The 20,174-nt window shown below is 39.8% G+C and overlaps 1 protein-coding gene and 1 long non-coding RNA gene across 2 annotated transcripts in view; both read left to right on the forward strand.

The window, feature by feature from the left end:
• Positions 1-896: 896 nt before the first annotated feature.
• Positions 897-5,001, forward strand: LOC109466220. Its single transcript, XR_002140013.1, has 3 exons — positions 897-982; positions 2,803-2,985; positions 4,914-5,001. It is a non-coding gene; the product is annotated as an uncharacterized LOC109466220 (long non-coding RNA).
• Positions 5,002-5,067: 66 nt separating this feature from the next.
• The window catches only part of LOC109466213 (fibropellin-1-like), a 29,712-nt gene continuing 14,605 nt past the window's right edge, over positions 5,068-20,174 (forward strand). Inside the window, 21 exon segments of the mRNA XM_019763880.1 lie at positions 5,068-5,071; positions 6,180-6,293; positions 7,049-7,162; positions 13,770-13,883; positions 14,073-14,186; positions 14,382-14,495; positions 14,686-14,799; positions 14,991-15,104; positions 15,300-15,413; positions 15,604-15,717; positions 15,904-15,914; positions 15,916-16,018; positions 16,215-16,328; positions 16,519-16,632; positions 16,828-16,941; positions 17,133-17,248; positions 17,799-17,916; positions 18,107-18,222; positions 18,574-18,691; positions 18,879-18,994; positions 19,357-19,474. Of these exon segments, the coding sequence (XP_019619439.1) occupies positions 5,068-5,071; positions 6,180-6,293; positions 7,049-7,162; positions 13,770-13,883; positions 14,073-14,186; positions 14,382-14,495; positions 14,686-14,799; positions 14,991-15,104; positions 15,300-15,413; positions 15,604-15,717; positions 15,904-15,914; positions 15,916-16,018; positions 16,215-16,328; positions 16,519-16,632; positions 16,828-16,941; positions 17,133-17,248; positions 17,799-17,916; positions 18,107-18,222; positions 18,574-18,691; positions 18,879-18,994; positions 19,357-19,474 (2,188 nt within the window).

Raw genomic sequence — 20,174 nt, forward strand, 5'->3', positions numbered from 1 at the left:
GCTGCAGTTCATAGATATCTATCAAATGCACTTCGCTTTATCAGATTGTAGAATATTTGTAAACAGATACTATATTCGGCATAAGCTGCCGGGTATTTTGGCACACTGACAATTTGTTTATATCACTTAAAAGATCACATCGGCTTGCTTTTATCTGTGTGTGTGTGTCTGTGTGGCGGTGTGTGTGTGTGTGCGTGTGTCACTGTATGTGTGTGTGTGAGTGTGTGTGTGTGTGTGTGTGTGTGTGTGCAGTGTGTGTTTGTGTGTGTGTTTGTGTGTGTGTGTGAGTGTATGTACTATGTATGTGTGCATGTGTGTATGCTTGTGTCACTGTGTGTGTGTGTCTGTGTGGCGGTGTGTGTGTGTGCTTGTGTCACTGTGTGTGTATGTGTGTGTGTCTGTGTGTATGCTTGTGTCACTGTGTGTGTGTGTCTGTGTGGCGGTGTGTGTGTGTGCTTGTGTCACTGTGTATGTGTGTGTGTGTGTGTGTGTGTGTGTACTTGTGTCACTGTGTGTGTGTGTGTGTGACAGTGTGTATGTTTGTGCTTGTGTCACTGTGCGTGTGTGTGTGCGTGTGTATGTGTTCGTGTGTGTATGTGTGTGTGTGTGTGTGTGTGTGTGTGTGTGTGTGTGTGTGTGTGTGTGTGTGTGTGTGTGTGTGTGTGTGTGTGTGTGTGTGTGTGTGTGTGTGTGTGTGTGTGTGTGTGTGTGTGTGTGTGTGTGTGTGTGTGTGTGTGTGTGTGTGTGTATGTGTGACAGTGGCTTAACGCTTGCAGGAACAATAATAAATCATTTATCATTAGATGTACCAGTTTCTATATGTCATTTTCTAAAATTTGTCCGTAGTACTTCTCTAATTGTTTAGTCAGAAATATATGTTTTTTTAACAGTTCTAACGCCAGGGTATCCACCCTGCTCTTCCTACTCTGCGCTACATCACTCGTCCTCCTTCTGGTCGATGCCAAGAAGAGGAAAAAGAACCGTAAGTTGGAAAAAAATAATGCCTTTGCCCCCAGATCGTCGCCAAAAATCCGCATCACGTTTTTAGTAGCCATTAGGCCACACCGACTTCATTTTATGGATGACATCCGCGCGCGCATTGATTTTCGCCTGTTCTAAAAAAACGAAAAAGATCACGTCCTCAGTGGCTCTGGCCTGGCTCTAGGCCTGGGTAGTCCATGGTAGTTAGCAACAGTACGGAGCCGGTGGTAACTCTGGAGGATGGCACCCAGGCTACCGAAGCTCCACGATTCAAGAACTCAGTACATACGTACAGTACCGATTCATAAATTCCACAATAATTTAGATTTGGAAATTTGAAACTTGATTATGTGAGCCGGTACAAATATTTAGGTCTTTTCTTAGATGAACACCTGTCTTTTAATACAGCTACTACTGTTCTTGCAGAGGCTGCAGGGAGAGCTCTAGGTGGGGTTCTGGGTAAAGTCAAGGTTTTAAAAGACTTGGGTTACTACACATACACACAACTCTATGAAGCGTGTGTTTGTCCCATCCTTGACTATGCAGCTGGTGTCTGGGGATAAGCCAGCATGTGCCGTATGCGTCGGTACCGCAAATTCACAATAGCAGCTTTGTATTCCTGTAGTTTAGTTGCATTTTTATATTTGGTCGAATTTTTTTTTATTCGCCCGCGCGCACTAGTTTGGGGGTCTTCAGAGGATGTCATCCATAAAATTAAGGCGGTGTGACCAAATTGAATGCTTCAGTAAATAAACATTATTCGGATGGCCTTAAAAGACCACCAACAGCAGTTAAATTCGTTTTGTTAGCCTGGAAACAAAAGATCTTATGTACCGTTCAGGACCTGAATCGTCCTCATATCCCGGTTGAAGAAAGTCTTTGTCGTCGTAGATGTACTTATTACATCCTTTTTATTACTCAAATCAAATCAAATCAAATCAAGTATATAATCAGCAAGGAGTCACCCTACTCAGTAATCTACAGAACTTGGTAGGCTCTATGTTTGATGTACACAACATGTCTGAACAACTCTTATATAACATTTTACTTATAGAGGATCACCCGATTTACACCCAGATACAAACTTTAACATTCTGACAATCACCCGAACTTACGTTATTGATACTAAATGGTTTGCATTAGATTAACTCCTGCATAGCCTACAAAACATGTTCTTCCTTACCATTTATTGATCCATTTCCACCCATTTGCTGTTCTCTGTTGTTTTTTGTCATGTATTTTGTTACTGTATACTTGTATGTTTGGTGGTGAGTTTAAAATTAGCTATAGCTAGAGTCCCTCACCACCATGTCTTGTATTGTCCATGTTGAATTGTAACTAAAAAAATCAAATCCGCATGGCCTGACGGTGTTTGTTACCTAATAATGTATTAATCAAATTGAGAGAGGGCGATACAAGAACCTCCAAGTGTATGAACAAATTTGCAAACATTGTACGTTGAATACGGTGGAAGACGAAACGCATTTCATCTCAAATTGTACCCTCTACAGCAAGGAACGAAATGAACTCTTTGACGTGGCCTCCAAATTCTACCCAAATTTTCACACATATACAAATGCAAAGAAAACTACTATCCTCTTAACATCCGGAAACCCACAAATTACAGGAAAAGTGGGATCCTTTGTCTTCCTCTGTCTTCAAAAAAGAAGTCAAACTCAGTAGTTATTAAAAGTAGTTTATCAGTAGTTATCAGTAGTTCTATGTGTACTAATTGTCTGTTTCTTCTGTTCCTGCAATTAGCCCTCGGGCATGAATTTGCAATTAAACATTAAAACAGTATACCTACTAATGCATTTACAGCAAAGTGCCCCGAGCTGGTAATCAGAGACGCAGTACGGTATGGCTGTTCACCGCCCTTCACGAAGGGAGAGTCCTGCTTCTACAGGTGTGAGCGCGGGTGTAGGAGGCGGGGAGGGGCCAGGAAAAGGACGTGCAAAATCAGGCCGACTCGATGGATTGGAGGGCGCGGATTAGATTGTGCTTGTACGTATTCAATTTTTTTATTACTTAGTGGTCGCCACGTAACACGGCCATTAGGCCACTTCAAGGTTGGTTAACCACCTGAATGGTATCACCTGAATGGTGCTACCACCTGCATGGTATTACCACTCACCTGGGTTACAGGTTACCGAGTAAAACTGTAACAGCAACTCTTCTCCCTGAGTCAGAAACATCATGATTGAGACCAGCCCAATTTCTCACAAGTAGTGAGGACTAACTGACCCAATGGGAGAAGCAGGAGTTACGAGGCTGGTCGGGAAAATTTTTAGACCATAATGGTTTGTTCCACTTCCACTCACTCACTCACTCACTCACTCACTCACTCACTCACTCACTCACTCACTCACTCACTCACTCACTCACTCACTCACTCACTTACTCACTCACTCACTCACTCACTCATTCAGTTCTTCAATTCTCTATTTCCATACCAACATTGCAGACATACAATGTAGAATTAAATTGTTGCCTGAATGGCATTGGTGTTTACATCATTAGATTAAAATAAACACATAACATTATTACATACAATATATACATGAGTATAATATACATACTACTGATATGAACTGTACATAGGTATAACAAGTTCTTATTATACAGTCTGATTGTAGAGTCTAAAAGACTGATGTAGGAAAAGAGTTCTGGAGTCTTTTTGTTCTGGCTGGGGGGATGGAGATAGTGTTTTTAGTGTTTTTGTTCCTAAGAGAGCGTCCAGTAGCATTAGCTCTAGAGACAGGGACAATGTCTTGTAGGGGGTGGTTGTCCTGGAACATCTGCGTAAGGAGTTTCAAGACAGCGTCCTCACGCCTTGACTGCAGGATGGGTACTTCGGATAGTATCTTTCAATTCCTTCTTTTATTATCTTTTTGAAGTATATCATAAACGCATATGACGTCGATACTGTGAATGAATTGAAGATGTGCAACATTATTTAATAGAATCTAAATTTTGGGACCCATTAAGAGAGAGATGAATTTTATACATTTTTATGTAGGTACCTATGGGGTCATGAATTGATGTTACGCAGTGGACTTCTATCACGTGGTGAGCACGGGCGGGGCACGACCTGTCTTAGCCAATCACAGTGTAAACTTGATCCGCCCTAACCAATCGCAATGCGGAACTACACGTTCTCCTAAATTTGCCTCGTCTTTCAGAATACCTCGGCCCACTCGAACGAACCACGGTAGCGACCGGTCCGAAACAATACGAAAATAGTCTAATACAACCCAGATTTCACGACTTCATACACTTAATTAATACTAATTCATATTTCCATTTAACTTTGATAAACATTCGATTATGAAATATATCTGTTCTTACCATTACTAAGAAGCGTAGCGAAGTCGAATTCACTTAGTTGTTGTTACTTGACATGTGTATATGTAACGTTTTCTGTATACTATTCCTTTATTGTGACCAGTACTTAACCCATGTAGTTAATATACGTGTACAATAAAAGTTATACAAGAAATGATGTATGTAGCAGGCGCTACGTGTTTTAACTCTTCTCTAGACACATTCCAAAAACGGTAAGTTTGTGATAGCAACGACAATGCATATAAACGCAAATAAACATGTAAAATGAGATAGAATGCGAATAATATAAGACGAACTTGATCACACGACAATTGTACATGGTTCAATGCATGGCAACGACTATTGAACATTTTCATACAAAAAGAAAAGGGTATAGAATGAAATTTAACATCCTAATTACTAATCATCAAGTGCTAATACAATCTGCAATCAAGTATTAATCATATAAGCATCGGCATTTTTATAGATTATCATAAATAGCAATTTTCTCTACTGAAAACATTTCTAGTTTGGGGGCCAAACTCCAACTCCTATCATACAGGCCTTTGAATATGGCTAATATTCCTGTGATATTTTGGTTATTTCAGGCCAACCCCCCTGTACGAGCGCCCCTCCAGACGTACCGAACACGATGGATGAAAAGACCTGCACACCGCCCGACCCTCCCTACCGCTCTACAACAGTCTGTCTCTACCACTGCATCCCCGGGTATTGGGCAGCTGGGGGGCAGAGCTTTAAACAATGTGTGAGTGGAACATGGATAGGGGTTGATCTCGTTTGTGGTAAGTGCAATTAATTAATAAATGTCAATTTTGTAATTAAGCAATTTTCACTTGCGCTTAAAATCTCATGAGGGTCGAAAATTCAACATCTCCTTGAAGAATCTATGTGGTGAGTACGAAAATGTTTTTATTAATTATCTTCATAGAACATATACATTTCCATTCCAAATGGAACTAGGCAAACCTATATATCAGCACTATAAGCTACATATGCGCATACATCTACAACTGTCTGAAGAAGCGACAAGAAGCTAGAATTGTACATCGTAGTCGAACCAGAAGGTAGCAGTACACATAAGTGACAATGACAATGAAGTTTTTCTCTACTGCATATTCATGCCCCAGTGGGACTAAATGCACTTACTACTTTAGTTACAAATAAAGATTAGGCAAACTACGAGTATGCTATGCTCTATCTATATCTAATCTGTACATGTTTTTTAGTATGTACAATGTGATACCTCAGTAAAGTTTGTTTGGTGAGATATCTCTGTGCTTTATACGTGACCTGTACTTAGCTCGTAAAAACATAAATATGCAATGGAGGTATTTCATTCATTAGCCCAATAGCTTGACTACAAATAGAATGGTAGTTGCAATGTCTCGCTTACCTGTTTATGTATTACTTATCATCTCTATATCACATTTGCATACGTTATTAGTTTTAAGTAGAGATACAAATTTGGACAAGTAGATGTAAATCTTAATGTTAACACATGGTTTTATAACATTCTTCAATACGTTCTGTACTCACTGTCATTGTCACTTTGCAGTTAGCCCCCGGGCATGAACTTGCAATAGAGAAATTAACTAAACCACGTCATGTCTGTCATTATGCATTTAGCAAAAGTCCTAAATGTGGCAAATTCACGTCTACAGTCTACCTAAATATTATGAGAGGCAGAACAATTGAAGTAATTGTAATTGAGTTCTTGTCAGTGTATTGAACATCGGGATCATGTTGTAATGAGAAGACCCATTGCTGATGCTATGTGATGCATAAGATTTGCTAGAATTTAGCTTTCTTTTTCATGGAAGCATATTGACTGACATCCCAATATGTCAATACAGACACCGACGACTGTCCTGGTGTAACCTGTCAAAATGGCGGAATTTGCATTGATGGCATCAACAGCTATAGTTGCCATTGTCTTCCTGGCTATGAAGGAGATCACTGTGAAACAAGTAGGTACTCCTGCTATAAATGTAGTAACCCTGGGTAACAGATGATTGCTAGCATTCTCTGTTTTAAATGTTTTTTTTTACTTTACGACGTCTCATAAAACCTTTACCATGGAGAATTACCTCTCGGTGATCCGAAACAAATCCTTTACATCTAGTATTACAAAACTGAGAATTAGTGCACATTGCCTAGAAATTGAGAAGGGTCGTCACAAAAAGATACCAGCCGAGAAAAGAATATGTCCTGCCTGCAAAGACAAAGTTGAAGATGAGTACCATTTTGTAATAATATGTCCATACTATAACGAAGAAAGAAAAAAAAACTAATGATATCATGTAAAAATAAAATAACACTACCTGGGACAAGTAGAGAAATCTTCAACATATTGTTATCATGCCCCGACTCTGTATCTGTTTATTTAGGCCAATATGTACATACTGCTATACAAAAGAGAAACCTTGTCACTGCAATGTGAAATGTAACATTCCATTAGAACATATATACATGCATTGAAGTTAGATTAGTACACTAGTAGAAATAGTTTATAGTTATTAAGTGTCACTTGCCATACATTGTATCAAATGCAATTGTTGCGCAATAAAATTGACTTGACTTGACTTGACTAGAAGTGAGGAAGTCAATCGCAACAACTTTGTAATAAAAACTCACTGCTGATCGATCTTAGCGAGCGGTATGGCATTTAGAAAAATTGCTATAGAAAACATTAACTACTATATATCCCAATATGTCAATACAGACACCGACGACTGTGATGGTGTGACCTGTCAAAATGGTGGAACTTGCGTGGACGGCGTCAACAGCTATAGCTGTAATTGTGATGTTGGCTATGAAGGAGATCACTGTGAAACAAGTAAGTACTCCTATTAGGAATGAAGTAATCTGCATTAGCTGGAGAGGTTTCCTACTAGCATTTCATGTTGAACAAGACTCGATGTCAATTCTCTATTGATACGTTAACGTTCGACGCTTTATGTCGTATTTGGCACAGTCCTTTTTGATTATTTTCTTTGAAGAATATCAACTGTCATTCCAATATACCAATGCAGACACCGACGACTGTTTTGGTGTGTTCTGTCAAAATGGTGGAACTTGCGTGGACGCCGTCAACAGCTATAGCTGTAATTGTGATGTTGGCTATGAAGGAGATCACTGTGAAACAAGTAAGTACTCCTATTAAGAATAAAGTAACCTGGATAACAGATGTTTCATCATGTTAAAAGAACCACCGGAGCATGTCGTAAGCGAGGAAAGTCATTGCTGATCGTACTTGGTAATGCATGAGACTTGCATGCAAGTTGCTTTTTCTTGGAAGCATATTTACTCACATACCAATATGTCAATGCAGACACCGACGACTGTGATGGTGTGACCTGTCAAAATGGCGGAATTTGCATTGATGGCATCAACAGCTATAGTTGCCATTGTCTTCCTGGCTATGAAGGAGATCACTGTGAAACAAGTAAGTACTCCTATTATAAATAAAGTAATCTTCATTAGCTAGAGATGTTTCCTAGCATTTTATGTTGAAAACGACTCGATGTCCTAATTATTTATTATTATTGATGCGTTAACGTTCGACACTTGATGTACTACTTTGAGATCTTTTTATGGTATTTGGCACACTTATTTTTGCTTATTTTTGAAAAAAAAATATATATATTAACTGGCATTCCAATATACCAATGCAGACACCGACGACTGTGCTGTTGTGACCTGTTATAATGGTGGAACTTGCGTAGACGGCGTCAACAGCTATAGCTGTAATTGTGATGTTGGCTATGAAGGAGATCACTGCGAAACAAGTAAATTACCCCTTTTATCAGTGCATTAAAGATGTGCCTGGGCGAAAATAACACGGCTATATTCTAACGATGTCACTGTTGTTACTGAAACGTACGTTGACTACTGTTGCCATGTACATGTACACGGCGGTCTGTCACTACGGCATTCTTTCCCATTGCTATGCGCGTTCGAAAAGGTATCGGGTTACAAGACGCTATTTTGGCCTGTTTTGGACTACCCGTAAAATATTTGAAAATACACAAATGATATTTAGGGGTAAATTTCTTCAAATTAAAATGAAATTATTGTCTTAACATCCTTTAAATGTTAGCTTTTTATGTTAAATCAATGATTTTTTTAAATTTCGCTCAGAAAGACGATTATTTTCGGGTTTCCGAGCACAAGTCATATCACGCTTTTAGGCAAACATCGTTCAAACCTGGCTACGTATATTACCCCAGATCCCCGATTTTTATATTTTTCGCAGACTAGGAATAAGACAAAAAATCGTGTTTTAGGGATTTTTTAATTTCTGATTTTAAGTCTAGTTTTTGTCGACATATTGGTGAAAAAATGGCATTTTTTTACATTTTTCTCACTAAATTACCCAAAATTCAAAATTGAGGCCATTTTTCAAAAATCCCTAAAACACGATTTTCGGGACAACCGTTACAGTCATTTTGAGCCGTAAATGGGGTATGTTTGACTCTCCATGTTTCCAGGTTTGAACGAGTTTTTGGAGATATGTCATATCGCCAGAAAGTGTGCATTGTGTTATTCATACTGGCGTAAAGAATCATTAGAGTATTCAAGGTCACTCAAGGATACGACAGTAGCTTCGCTACATGTTTTACATGTCCACCAAAAATAATAGCGGACATGTACTGCCCAGGAAACTGTTTGTATCTATAGAAAAGTGTTGTTTTTTATCTGTTGCAATGAACGGAGGTAGAAAGGCTTGTTTTGCCGCTTTATAGTGAAATGGCCGCAGGTGACCCCGAAATAGAACGCGGGTTCGATTCGAATTCCCCAGATCGAACACGATCGAACACAGTTCGGGTTCTATGACATGTGGGAACTTTGCAGCCCAGATTTTACCACCGTGTGTAGTAGTGGACAGCTTTGTAACCATGTAGTAATGGACAGCTTTGTAAAACAGCTTTGTATCCATGTAGTAATGGACAGCTTTGTAAAACAGCTTTGTATCCATGTAGTAATGGCCAGCTTTGTAAATCAGCTTTATAACCACAAAAGCTAAACTGCTTATCGTATATATAGAGATACATGCAATTCGAATTCCAAAACATGTAATTTGATTGAATTAAAATGCTAGACCTCTGATTGTATTGAAGGGAAAACGGTATTCCATGCAATTGTAATTTGATTTTCTTGGAGGTCAAACACCTGCTGTCACAATATGTCAATACAGCCACTACCATCTGTTCCTCTGTCACCTGTCAAAATGGTGGAACTTGCGTGGAAGAGAACAACAGCTATAGCTGTGATTGTGTTCCTGGCTATGAAGGAGATCACTGTGAAACAAGTAAGTAGTTCTGTTAATTATGAGTAAATCACCCTGTATAAAAGATTTGTACAGCGTTGTCATGTCATTACAATATCATAATGTTCTTATTAGTTGACAGTTTGGAATTGTAGTGTAGTGTAGTGTAGTGTAGTGTAGAACTGTAGCAAAACAGCTTTGTAATAGCGAAAAATACGTGACTAGTCGCATTGGGAGATGCATAGCATTTGAGACAATTGTAGTTAGATTTTCTTGGAAGCACACTAACTGGTATTCCAATATGTCATTGCAGACATCGACGACTGTTCTGGGGTGATCTGTGAAAATGGTGGAGTTTGCATTGACGGCGTCAATAGCTACAGCTGTGACTGTCCTCCGGGCTTTGTTGGAGATCACTGTGAAACTCGTGAGTACTTCCAGCCTGTGTACCAATGTTTCCTACCTTACACAACCATGCAATGCAGGCAAACTCTAAATTCCAATGAGCTTAGACAACCTCTGATCCAAAAACATGTCTTACCCTTTCACCATTATAGAGAAGCGAAATCAACTTTATTTATAATACTAGTAATAGACTATAGTGTTAGTGATAGCTTGATTAAGTGTATGTATGTACAAACTATTCTTTTTCTGTGACTTGTTGCATGCAGTCGTAAAATGAGGGCATGGTGTAACACAGGTGAGAACTTTGGCTTATGTTTAGCATACTCGTAGTACATTAGTCTTTTCAAACTAACCGTTTGGTTTCCTTTGACCTTGTTGGTACGAATATGCAATAAAGATTTGAATCCATTCATCCATCCATCCATTCATTTATCCATTTATCCATCCATTCATCATTCATATCATTCATTCATTCATTCATTCACCCATTCATCCAGTCACACATTTATTTATTCACTCACTCACTCACTCACTCACTCACTCACTCACTCACTCATTCATTCATTCATTCATTCATTCATTCATTCATTCATTCATTCATTCATTATCCCATAGAAATATTTTCATTGCGTCCTCCACACTTTACCTTTCCATGTGCCTTTCCCAATTGTATTAGAAGAAGTTGTAACTCTACCAAATGCAGACAAAACTAGTACTAGTCATAGATGGAAGGCCATCTGGTGGTTTATAACTAGCGGGTATTGTATAATACAGGGCCACAGAAAGCAGATCATCCATCACGTGATGAGTCGCCATCATGTCGTAATCCTGTAGCCGACAACTGTGGTTTTCTCTGCTAGCACTCGTGCAAGGCTGGGCCCTCTGAATCTTCTTATGACTTTCCTCTCTCTTTTGTTATCATCTATCGGAATGCTTCCGCCATAGAAGATATGGAGCCGCATAGCTCCCGCTTTAGGAACTTTTCTTCAGCCTGTCTCCAAGATCGGTTTTGCCGCCGTGGCGTCTGCAGTGGTCAAAGGCTATTTGACTTTTCAGTGACCTTATTTGACTTGCAGCATGACTTAATTTCTTCTTTTTAGAAAACTTGAGAACAACGAAGGTGTTGTCTCCTCCATTGGTTGTTTTCTTGCTCTAACATGCACCTCTGGTACATGGTATCTTCGTCTTTTGAGGCCTGGACAAAATATAAATGCTGTCGTTTGGGACTAACTTTTCTCGGTAAATTCGATGTGGTCAGCATCGACGATAATTCATGGGGCTCTCAATGGTGTTCCAAATCTGACATGTAGGTTGCTGCCGATTTCTCAAGGGCGTTTGCTTTCACCTGAATCTATTTTGTTGATTGCCGTAAGCTTGCGGGTAAGAATCTGACAAAGTGTGTAAAACTCACTATCATTTATATCCCAATGAAAGCATCCCCAATCTATCACGGGGAGTGGGGTGGTGGCTGAACTTGTTTAGGTAGGTATGGTCAAGGAATTATTTGAAGTACCAAAGAGCTATCAACTCCCGGTAAGGGAACTATCAACTATTGCTTTTTTTCATTCTATGGACGTGAACTTTCTTTCCGGCACACGTCGCTTCATTCTTATCCACATTTATGCTCCATCTTACGCAGTCCCTTGTCTCAACTGCTCTTTCCGCGGGCTCCAATTCTATTCCGAAATCTTGATAAAAGATGAGCCTTTGTTGAAATTTGGAAAATGATACGGAAATGGATCGAGATTCGGGCCGAGAAGGGCCTGCCCCTGATGTACGTGAAACGGTCGACAACCCGAGACTCCAGAGACGAAGTGTACAACTGTCGACCATTATGCATTATGATTATTCGAGGGGTCATCTTACTAGAATGCATTCTGTTTTGATTTCACTGGGAATGTGTCACTGGTTATTTCAGGCCCACGCCGCTGCACACGCCACCCACCCGACGTACCAAACACGAGAGATGAAAAGACATGCCAGTCCAATTTTCCCTACCGTGCAGCGACATTTTGCTTCTACCACTGCATCCCCGGGTATGTCGAAGCCGGGGGAGAGAACTTTAAGCAATGTGTGAATGGAGAATGGAGGGGGATTGATCTCGTTTGTGGTGCGTACAACAATTTACAACGTCACTTCTCTTATCGTGCATCTCGCTAAAGTACCAAAAAAGAATGTAAACTCTTGAATACATGTCAAAGCTCTAATTGCAATGAAAACAACAATGGTATACTACAATGGCGACCCCTCTATTTCTATACTATTCAGGCATAACTGCATAACTGACACAGCAGGCTATTTCTGAGCAATCTACTGCATTTCTGACGTAACTTTATTCATATGGGGCGCGTTACTTTGTGAGAAGTGCATCATAACCATGCAAAACGTTTGTGGCACCATCCGTCTGTTTAAGTCCATAACTGACACTTAAGTCTATTTCTTTTCCGTAACTTTTAATCCGATTGGAGAATTGTGAGCAACCAACTGCAGCTCTATCTTACATTACATTATGCATGTAAAAGATGTGACACATATGAGTGCATCATAAGCATGCAAGCCGTCTGTGACGCCCCCCCGGTCTCTGTAAATTCATAACTGCATCATGCTGCATCATCTCTGTAATTGCAAACTACTGCATCTTTAATGTCATGTTATGCATATGACTGTGAAAAGTGCATCATAACCATGCAAAACGTTTGTGTCGTCGGTCGCCTCTGTAACTGCATAACTGACGCATCAGGCTATTTTCTCTGTTACTATCCATTCGATGGGAAGATTGTGACCAATCTGCTGCATCTCTAACGTCATGTTATACATATAAGACATCTGCCTCTATGGGTACTGCATCATAACCATAAAAAACGTTTGTGACGTCGCTCGTCCCTATATCTGCATAACTGACGCATCATGCTGCTTCATTTCCAATGCAGTGGGGGAAATTGCGTGCAATCTACTGCATCTTATGGTATGCATGTAGGACACGTGACTGTGGGCAGTGCAACATAAGCGGTTTGTGGCAGTGCAACGTTTTTGGCGTGCAACGTTTGTATGTGGCATCCTCCGTCTCTATATTAACTGCATAACTGACACATCGGGCAGCTTCTTCTTCTCTGTAATTCCCAAAGCAATGGGGGGAATTGTGGGAAAACCATTGCACCTCTGACGTCATGTTATGCATGCCATGCAGGGTACGTGACTCTGTTACTCATTAGCATGCAAACGTTTGTGGACTATCCCATCTTTCCTAACTCATTTCTGTCCTAATTAAAATGCATAACAGACACATATTATCATTATTGAAGGATATTTCTTCTCAACCCTCCCCGCAGAACAGAATGCTACATCATATCGCAAATACCAAATGACACCTTACGATCTTCATTAGGTTTCACAAGAGTAATGCACAACAACGCTCAGCAAAGGAAACAGATAGTAAACATTATAAGATATAACATTATAGGCATTTGTAAATCAGCGCAGTTCAAAGTGCTTTAACAGTGATTGCCGTACATCATTGCAGTGAGCAGCGAATGTGGTACTGATGTCTGTGCCAATGGCGGAACTTGCGTCAATGAAGACAACGGCTATACATGTCAATGTGCTCCGGGCTACGAAGGAGATCACTGTGAAACAAGCAAGTACTAGTTAAAAAACATTCCTCTGAGATCTAGCTTTCATGTGGGGTATTTGATGAAAATCGACAACATTCAGAAAGATATTACCTTTGTCAATAAAAGCTCCGGAATTAACACAAAATATGTCAATGCAGACACCGACGACTGTGATGGTGTGACCTGTCAAAATGGTGGAACTTGCGTGGACGGCGTCAACAGCTATAGCTGTAATTGTGATGTTGGCTATGAAGGAGATCACTGTGAAACAAGTAAGTACTCCTATTAGGAATGAAGTAACCTGGATGAGAGATGTTTTACAGACTGTGTATCGAACCAAGGGACAATTTCGTAACTAGAAAAGTCATTGCTGATCATACTATGTTATGCAAAATATTTGCTAGAATTCAAGTTGCTTTTCTTGGAAGCATATTGACTGACATCCCAATATGTCAATGCAGACACCGACGACTGTGATGGTGTGACCTGTCAAAATGGTGGAACTTGCGTGGACGGCGTCAACAGCTATAGCTGTAATTGTGATGTTGGCTATGAAGGAGATCACTGTGAAACAAGTAAGTACTCCTATTAGGAATGAAGTAACCTGGATGAGAGATGTTTCGGTACAGTGTCTGTGTATTGAACCAAGGGACAATTTCGTAACTAGAAAAGTCATTGCTGATCATACTATGTTATGCAAAATATTTGCTAGAATTCAAGTTGCTTTTTCTTGGAAGCATATTGACTGACATCCCAATATGTCAATGCAGACACCGACGACTGTGATGGTGTGACCTGTCAAAATGGTGGAACTTGCGTGGACGGCGTCAACAGCTATAGCTGTAATTGTGATGTTGGCTATGAAGGAGATCACTGTGAAACAAGTAAGTACTCCTATTAGGAATGAAGTAACCTGGATGAGAGATGTTTGACATACTGCGTATTGAACCAAGAGACAATTTCGTAACTAGAAAAGCCATTGCTGATCATACTATGTTATGGAAAATATTTGCTAGTATGCAAGTTGCTTTTTCTTGGAAGCATATTGACTGACATACCAATATGTCAATGCAGACACCGACGACTGTGATGGTGTGACCTGTCAAAATGGTGGAACTTGCGTGGACGGCGTCAACAGCTATAGCTGTAATTGTGATGTTGGCTATGAAGGAGATCACTGTGAAACAAGTAAGTACTCCTATTAGGAATGAAGTAACCTGGATGAGAGATGTTTGACATACTGCGTATTGAACCACGGGACAATTTCGTAACTAGAAAAGTCATTGCTGATCATATTATGTTATGCAAAATATTTGCTAGAATTCAAGTTGCTTTTTTCTTGGAAGCATATTGACTGACATCCCAATATGTCAATGCAGACACCGACGACTGTGATGGTGTGACCTGTCAAAATGGTGGAACTTGCGTGGACGGCGTCAACAGCTATAGCTGTAATTGTGATCTTGGCTATGAAGGAGATCACTGTGAAACAAGTAAGTACTCCTATTAGGAATGAAGTAACCTGGATGAGAGATGTTTCGGTACAGTGTCTGTGTATTGAACCAAGGGGCAATATAGTAACTAGAAAAATCATTGCTCATCATACTATGTTATGCAACAGATTTGCTAGAATTCAAGTTCCTTTTTCTTGGAAGAATATTGACTGACATCCCAATATGTCAATGCAGACACCGACGACTGTGATGGTGTGACCTGTCAAAATGGTGGAACTTGCGTGGACGGCGTCAACACCTATAGCTGTAATTGTGATGTTGGCTATGAAGGAGATCACTGTGAAACAAGTAAGTACTCCTATTAGGAATGAAGTAACCTGGATGAGAGATGTTTCACAGACTGTGTATCGAACCAAGGGACAGTTTCGTAACTAGAAAAGTCATTGCTGATCATATTATGTTATGCTAAATATTTGCTAGAATTCAAGTTGCTTTTTCTTGGAAGCACATTGACTGACATCCCAATATGTCAATGCAGACACCGACGACTGTGATGGTGTGACATGTCAAAATGGTGGAACTTGCGTGGACGGCGTCAACAGCTATAGCTGTAATTGTGATGTTGGCTATGAAGGAGATCACTGTGAAACAAGTAAGTACTCCTATTAGGAATGAACTAACCCGGATGAGAGATGTTTGACATACTGCGTATTGAACCAAGGGACAATAGCGGAACTAGAAAAGTCATTGCTGATCATACTATGTTATGCAAAAAATTTGAATTCAAGTTCCTTTTTCTTGGAAGCATATTGACTGACATCCCAATATGTCAATGCAGACACCGACGACTTGTGATGGTGTGACCTGTCAAAATGGTGGAACTTGCGTGGACGGCGTCAACAGCTATAGCTGTAATTGTGATGTTGGCTATGAAGGAGATCACTGTGAAACAAGTAAGTACTCCTATTAGGAATGAAGTAACCTGGATGAGAGATGTTTCGGTACAGTGTCTGTGTATTGAACCAAGGGGCAATATACGGAACTAGAAAAGTCAATTGCTCATCATACTATGTTATGCAAAAGATATGCTAGAATGCAAGTTGCTTTTCTTGGAAGAATATTGACTGACATCACAATATGTTAATGCAGACACCGACGACTGTGATGGTGTGACCTGTCAAAATGGTGGAACTTGCGTGGACGGCGTCAACACCTATAGCTGTAATTGTGATGTTGGCTATGAAGGAGATCACTGTGAAACAAGTAAGTACTCATATTAGGAATGAAGTAACCTGGATGAGAGATGTTTGACATACTGCGTATTGAACCAAGGGACAATTTCGTAACTAGAAAAGTCATTGCTGACCGTACTATGTTATGCAAAATATTTGCTAGAATTCAAGTTGCTTTTTCTTGGAAGCATATTGACTGACATCCCAATATGACAATGCAGACACCGACGACTGTGATGGTGTGACCTGTCAAAATGGTGGAACTTGCGTGGACGGCGTCAACAGCTATAGCTGTAATTGTGATCTTGGCTATGAAGGAGATCACTGTGAAACAAGTAAGTAATCATATTAGGAATGAAGTAACCTGGATGAGAGATGTTTCGGTACAGTGTCTGTGTATTGAACCAAGGGACAATTTCGTAACTAGAAACGTCATTGCTGATCATACTATGTTATGCAACAGATTTGCTAGAATTCAAGTTGCTTTTTCTTGGAAGCATATTGACTGACATCCCAATATGTCAATGCAGACACCGACGACTGTGATGGTGTGACCTGTCAAAATGGTGGAACTTGCGTGGACGGCGTCAACAGCTATAGCTGTAATTGTGATCTTGGCTATGAAGGAGATCACTGTGAAACAAGTAAGTACTCCTATTAGGAATGAAGTAACCTGGATGCAGAGATGTTTTAGTGTCTGTGTATTGAACCAAGGGACAAATTCGTAACTAGAAAAGTCATTGCTCATCATACTATGTTATGCAGAAGATTTGCTAGAATTCAAGTTGCTTTTTCTTGGAAGCATATTGACTGACATCCCAATATGTCAATGCAGACACCGACGACTGTGATGGTGTGACCTGTCAAAATGGTGGAACTTGTGTGGACGGCGTCAACACCTATACATGTGATTGTGATTCTGGCTATGAAGGAGATCACTGTGAAACTCAGGTAACTAGAATTTGAAACAAGAAATTAGTACTTATATCATAAATGAAGTAAGTTAACCTGTAATACAGATGCTTCCTTGCGTTATCTGCGGAAGAGAACACTACCACGTGGTAACGGAAGAAATTCATAGCCAAATCGTTCTTATGGTTAAGATTTATTTTACCATGTTCATTTAAATTATGTTTGGAAACGACGTTGAAGTGGATATCATATGGCATTTGTCGAATGCATAGCATTTCATATATAGTAACCCCATTGACGTTAAAATAACGGTGATTGTGTTGACAGTCACATCTATGATGACTTTTAGGAATTCTTTCACATCTAAATAGTTCTTTGTTCTTCATAAGATGTATTTATCATGTTTATACAATTTGTCTGGAAACGACGTTGAAGTGGACATTATTAAGCCATTTTCTAAATGTAGAGTATCCCATATAGTTACCTCATTGACGTTAATCCAAAGATGATTGTATTGGCAGTCACATCTATCATGACGCTTCACGATTGTCTTTGAAATGAAAATTCCAACTTGATTGTTTCACTGTAGACAGACTGCAGCGACTCGAGTCCTCACTGTGGTTACTGGGCAAGTATAGGTGACTGTGAGAACAATGCAGGGTACATGCTTGCCAACTGTCCTCTGAGTTGTGGCGTGTGCACTTCAGGTAAATAGAACGTGAAACAAGTGAGCCATAATGAAGTGACCTGGATGACAGATATTTTATTGCATTTTCAATAGGAAAGAAGACGATCATTTGGTAGTGGTGAAAATCCACAGCTAAATCTTCTTTTTGATGCATGACATTTCTTCGTCCTATTAAGCACATAAACTACCATCTTGATATGTCAATGCAGACACCGACGACTGTGATGGTGTGACCTGTCAAAATGGCGGAACCTGCGTGGACGGCGACAACAGCTATACATGTGATTGTGTTTCTGGCTATGAAGGAGATCACTGTGAAACTCAGGTAAATAGAACTTGAAACAAGCAAATACTAACATTATAAATAAAGTAACCTGTATTGCAGATGCTTCATTCCGTTATCTGCGGGAAGAGAACATGACCATGTGGTAACTGAAGAAATCCACATCTAAATAATTCTTTGTTCTTCATAAGATTTATTTTACCATGTTTATACAAATCATGTCTGAAAACGACGTGGAAGTGGACATTATTAAGCCATTTTCTAAATGTAGAGTATCCCATATAGTTACCTCATTGACGTTAATCTAAAGATGATTGTATTGGCAGTCACATCTATCATGACGCTTCACGATTGTCTTTGAAATGAAAATTCAACTTGATTGTTTCACTGTAGACAGACTGCAGCGACTCGAGTCCTCACTGTGGTTACTGGGCAAGTATAGGTGACTGTGAGAACAATGCAGGGTACATGCTTGCCAACTGTCCTCTGAGTTGTGGCGTGTGCACTTCAGGTAAATAGAACGTGAAACAAGTGAGCCATAATGAAGTGACCTGGATGACAGATATTTCATTGCATTTTCAATAGGAAAGACGATCATTTCGTAGTGGTGAAAATCCACAGCTAAATCTTCTTTTTGATGCATCACATTTCTTCGTCCTATTAAGCACATAAACTACCATCTTGATATGCCAATGCAGACACCGACGACTGTGATGGTGTGACCTGTCAAAATGGCGGAACCTGCGTGGACGGCGACAACACCTATACATGTGATTGTGTTTCTGGCTATGAAGGAGATCACTGTGAAACTCAGGTAAATAGAAGTTGAAACAAACAAATACTAATATTATAAATGATGTAACCCCTATTGCAGATGCTTCATTGCGTTATCTGCAAAAGAGAACACGACCATGTGGTAACTGAAGAAATCCACATAATTCTAATAACTAAATAGTTCTTTGTTCTTCATAAGATTTATTTTACCATGTTCGTACAAATTATGTCTGGAAACGACGTGGAAGTGGACATTATTAAGCCATTTTCTAATTGCAGAGCATCCCATATAGTTACCTCATTGACGTTAATCTAAAGATGATTGTATTGGCAGTCACATCTATCATAACGCTTCACGATTGTCTTTGAAATGAAAATTCCAACTTGATTGTTTCACTGTAGACAGATTGCAGCGACTCGAGTCCTCACTGTGGTTACTGGGCAAGTATAGGTGACTGTGAGAACAATGCAGGGTATATGCTTGCCAACTGTCCTCTGAGTTGTGGCGTGTGCACTCCAGGTAATTAGAATTTTAAATACAAAGTACTCCTATTGTAAATCATGGAGGTACCTGCATGACAGATGTTTCATTGTGTTCTGCGGTAAAGAGGGCGGCCATGTCGTAATTGCTGATTAGAATTATTGTACTTTATGATGCATAGGATTTGAGACAAGTTGTTTTTTTTTCTTTTGTTCTTGGCTATGAAGGAGATTATTTTTAAAAAGTAAGTATTTATATTATAAACTAGAGTTCCGCGTGCCTCATACCTTCGCCATGATGATGATTTAAATAATATCCACATTTTCATGAACAATATAAGTTGACCATATTCTCCCCCAAAGACAGCCTTATCTTAAGAATGCTATCTTTGTTGTAGGATTTCTTCTAGGCCACGCAAATGAAGTCCTAATTTGAATATGGTACGAATAATGATCTTCACTTTCACTTGACTTTCAATTGTCGCAAGTACGAAATTCCAGCCAGTCACCACTATGCCAATTATAGAGAAGAATTATGAGACGAATGTTGCTCAATTATTTTAGGCATTCCAACTACCATTCCAATAGTTTAATGCAGACACAGACGACTGATATAGCTAGCTATAGCCTCCTTCGCAGACTTGTGCGGCGGCGTGATTTGGGGGGGGGGGGCGCTGATCGACGCAAGGTTTACCGGGGAGGAAGTTATGCCACAGAGAGACTATATGCCACCGGCAAAA

The sequence above is a fragment of the Branchiostoma belcheri genome, unplaced genomic scaffold (assembly GCF_001625305.1).
Source record: "Branchiostoma belcheri isolate BF01 breed outbred unplaced genomic scaffold, Haploidv18h27 scaffold160, whole genome shotgun sequence".
In the NCBI taxonomy this organism is placed as follows: domain Eukaryota; kingdom Metazoa; phylum Chordata; class Leptocardii; order Amphioxiformes; family Branchiostomatidae; genus Branchiostoma; species Branchiostoma belcheri.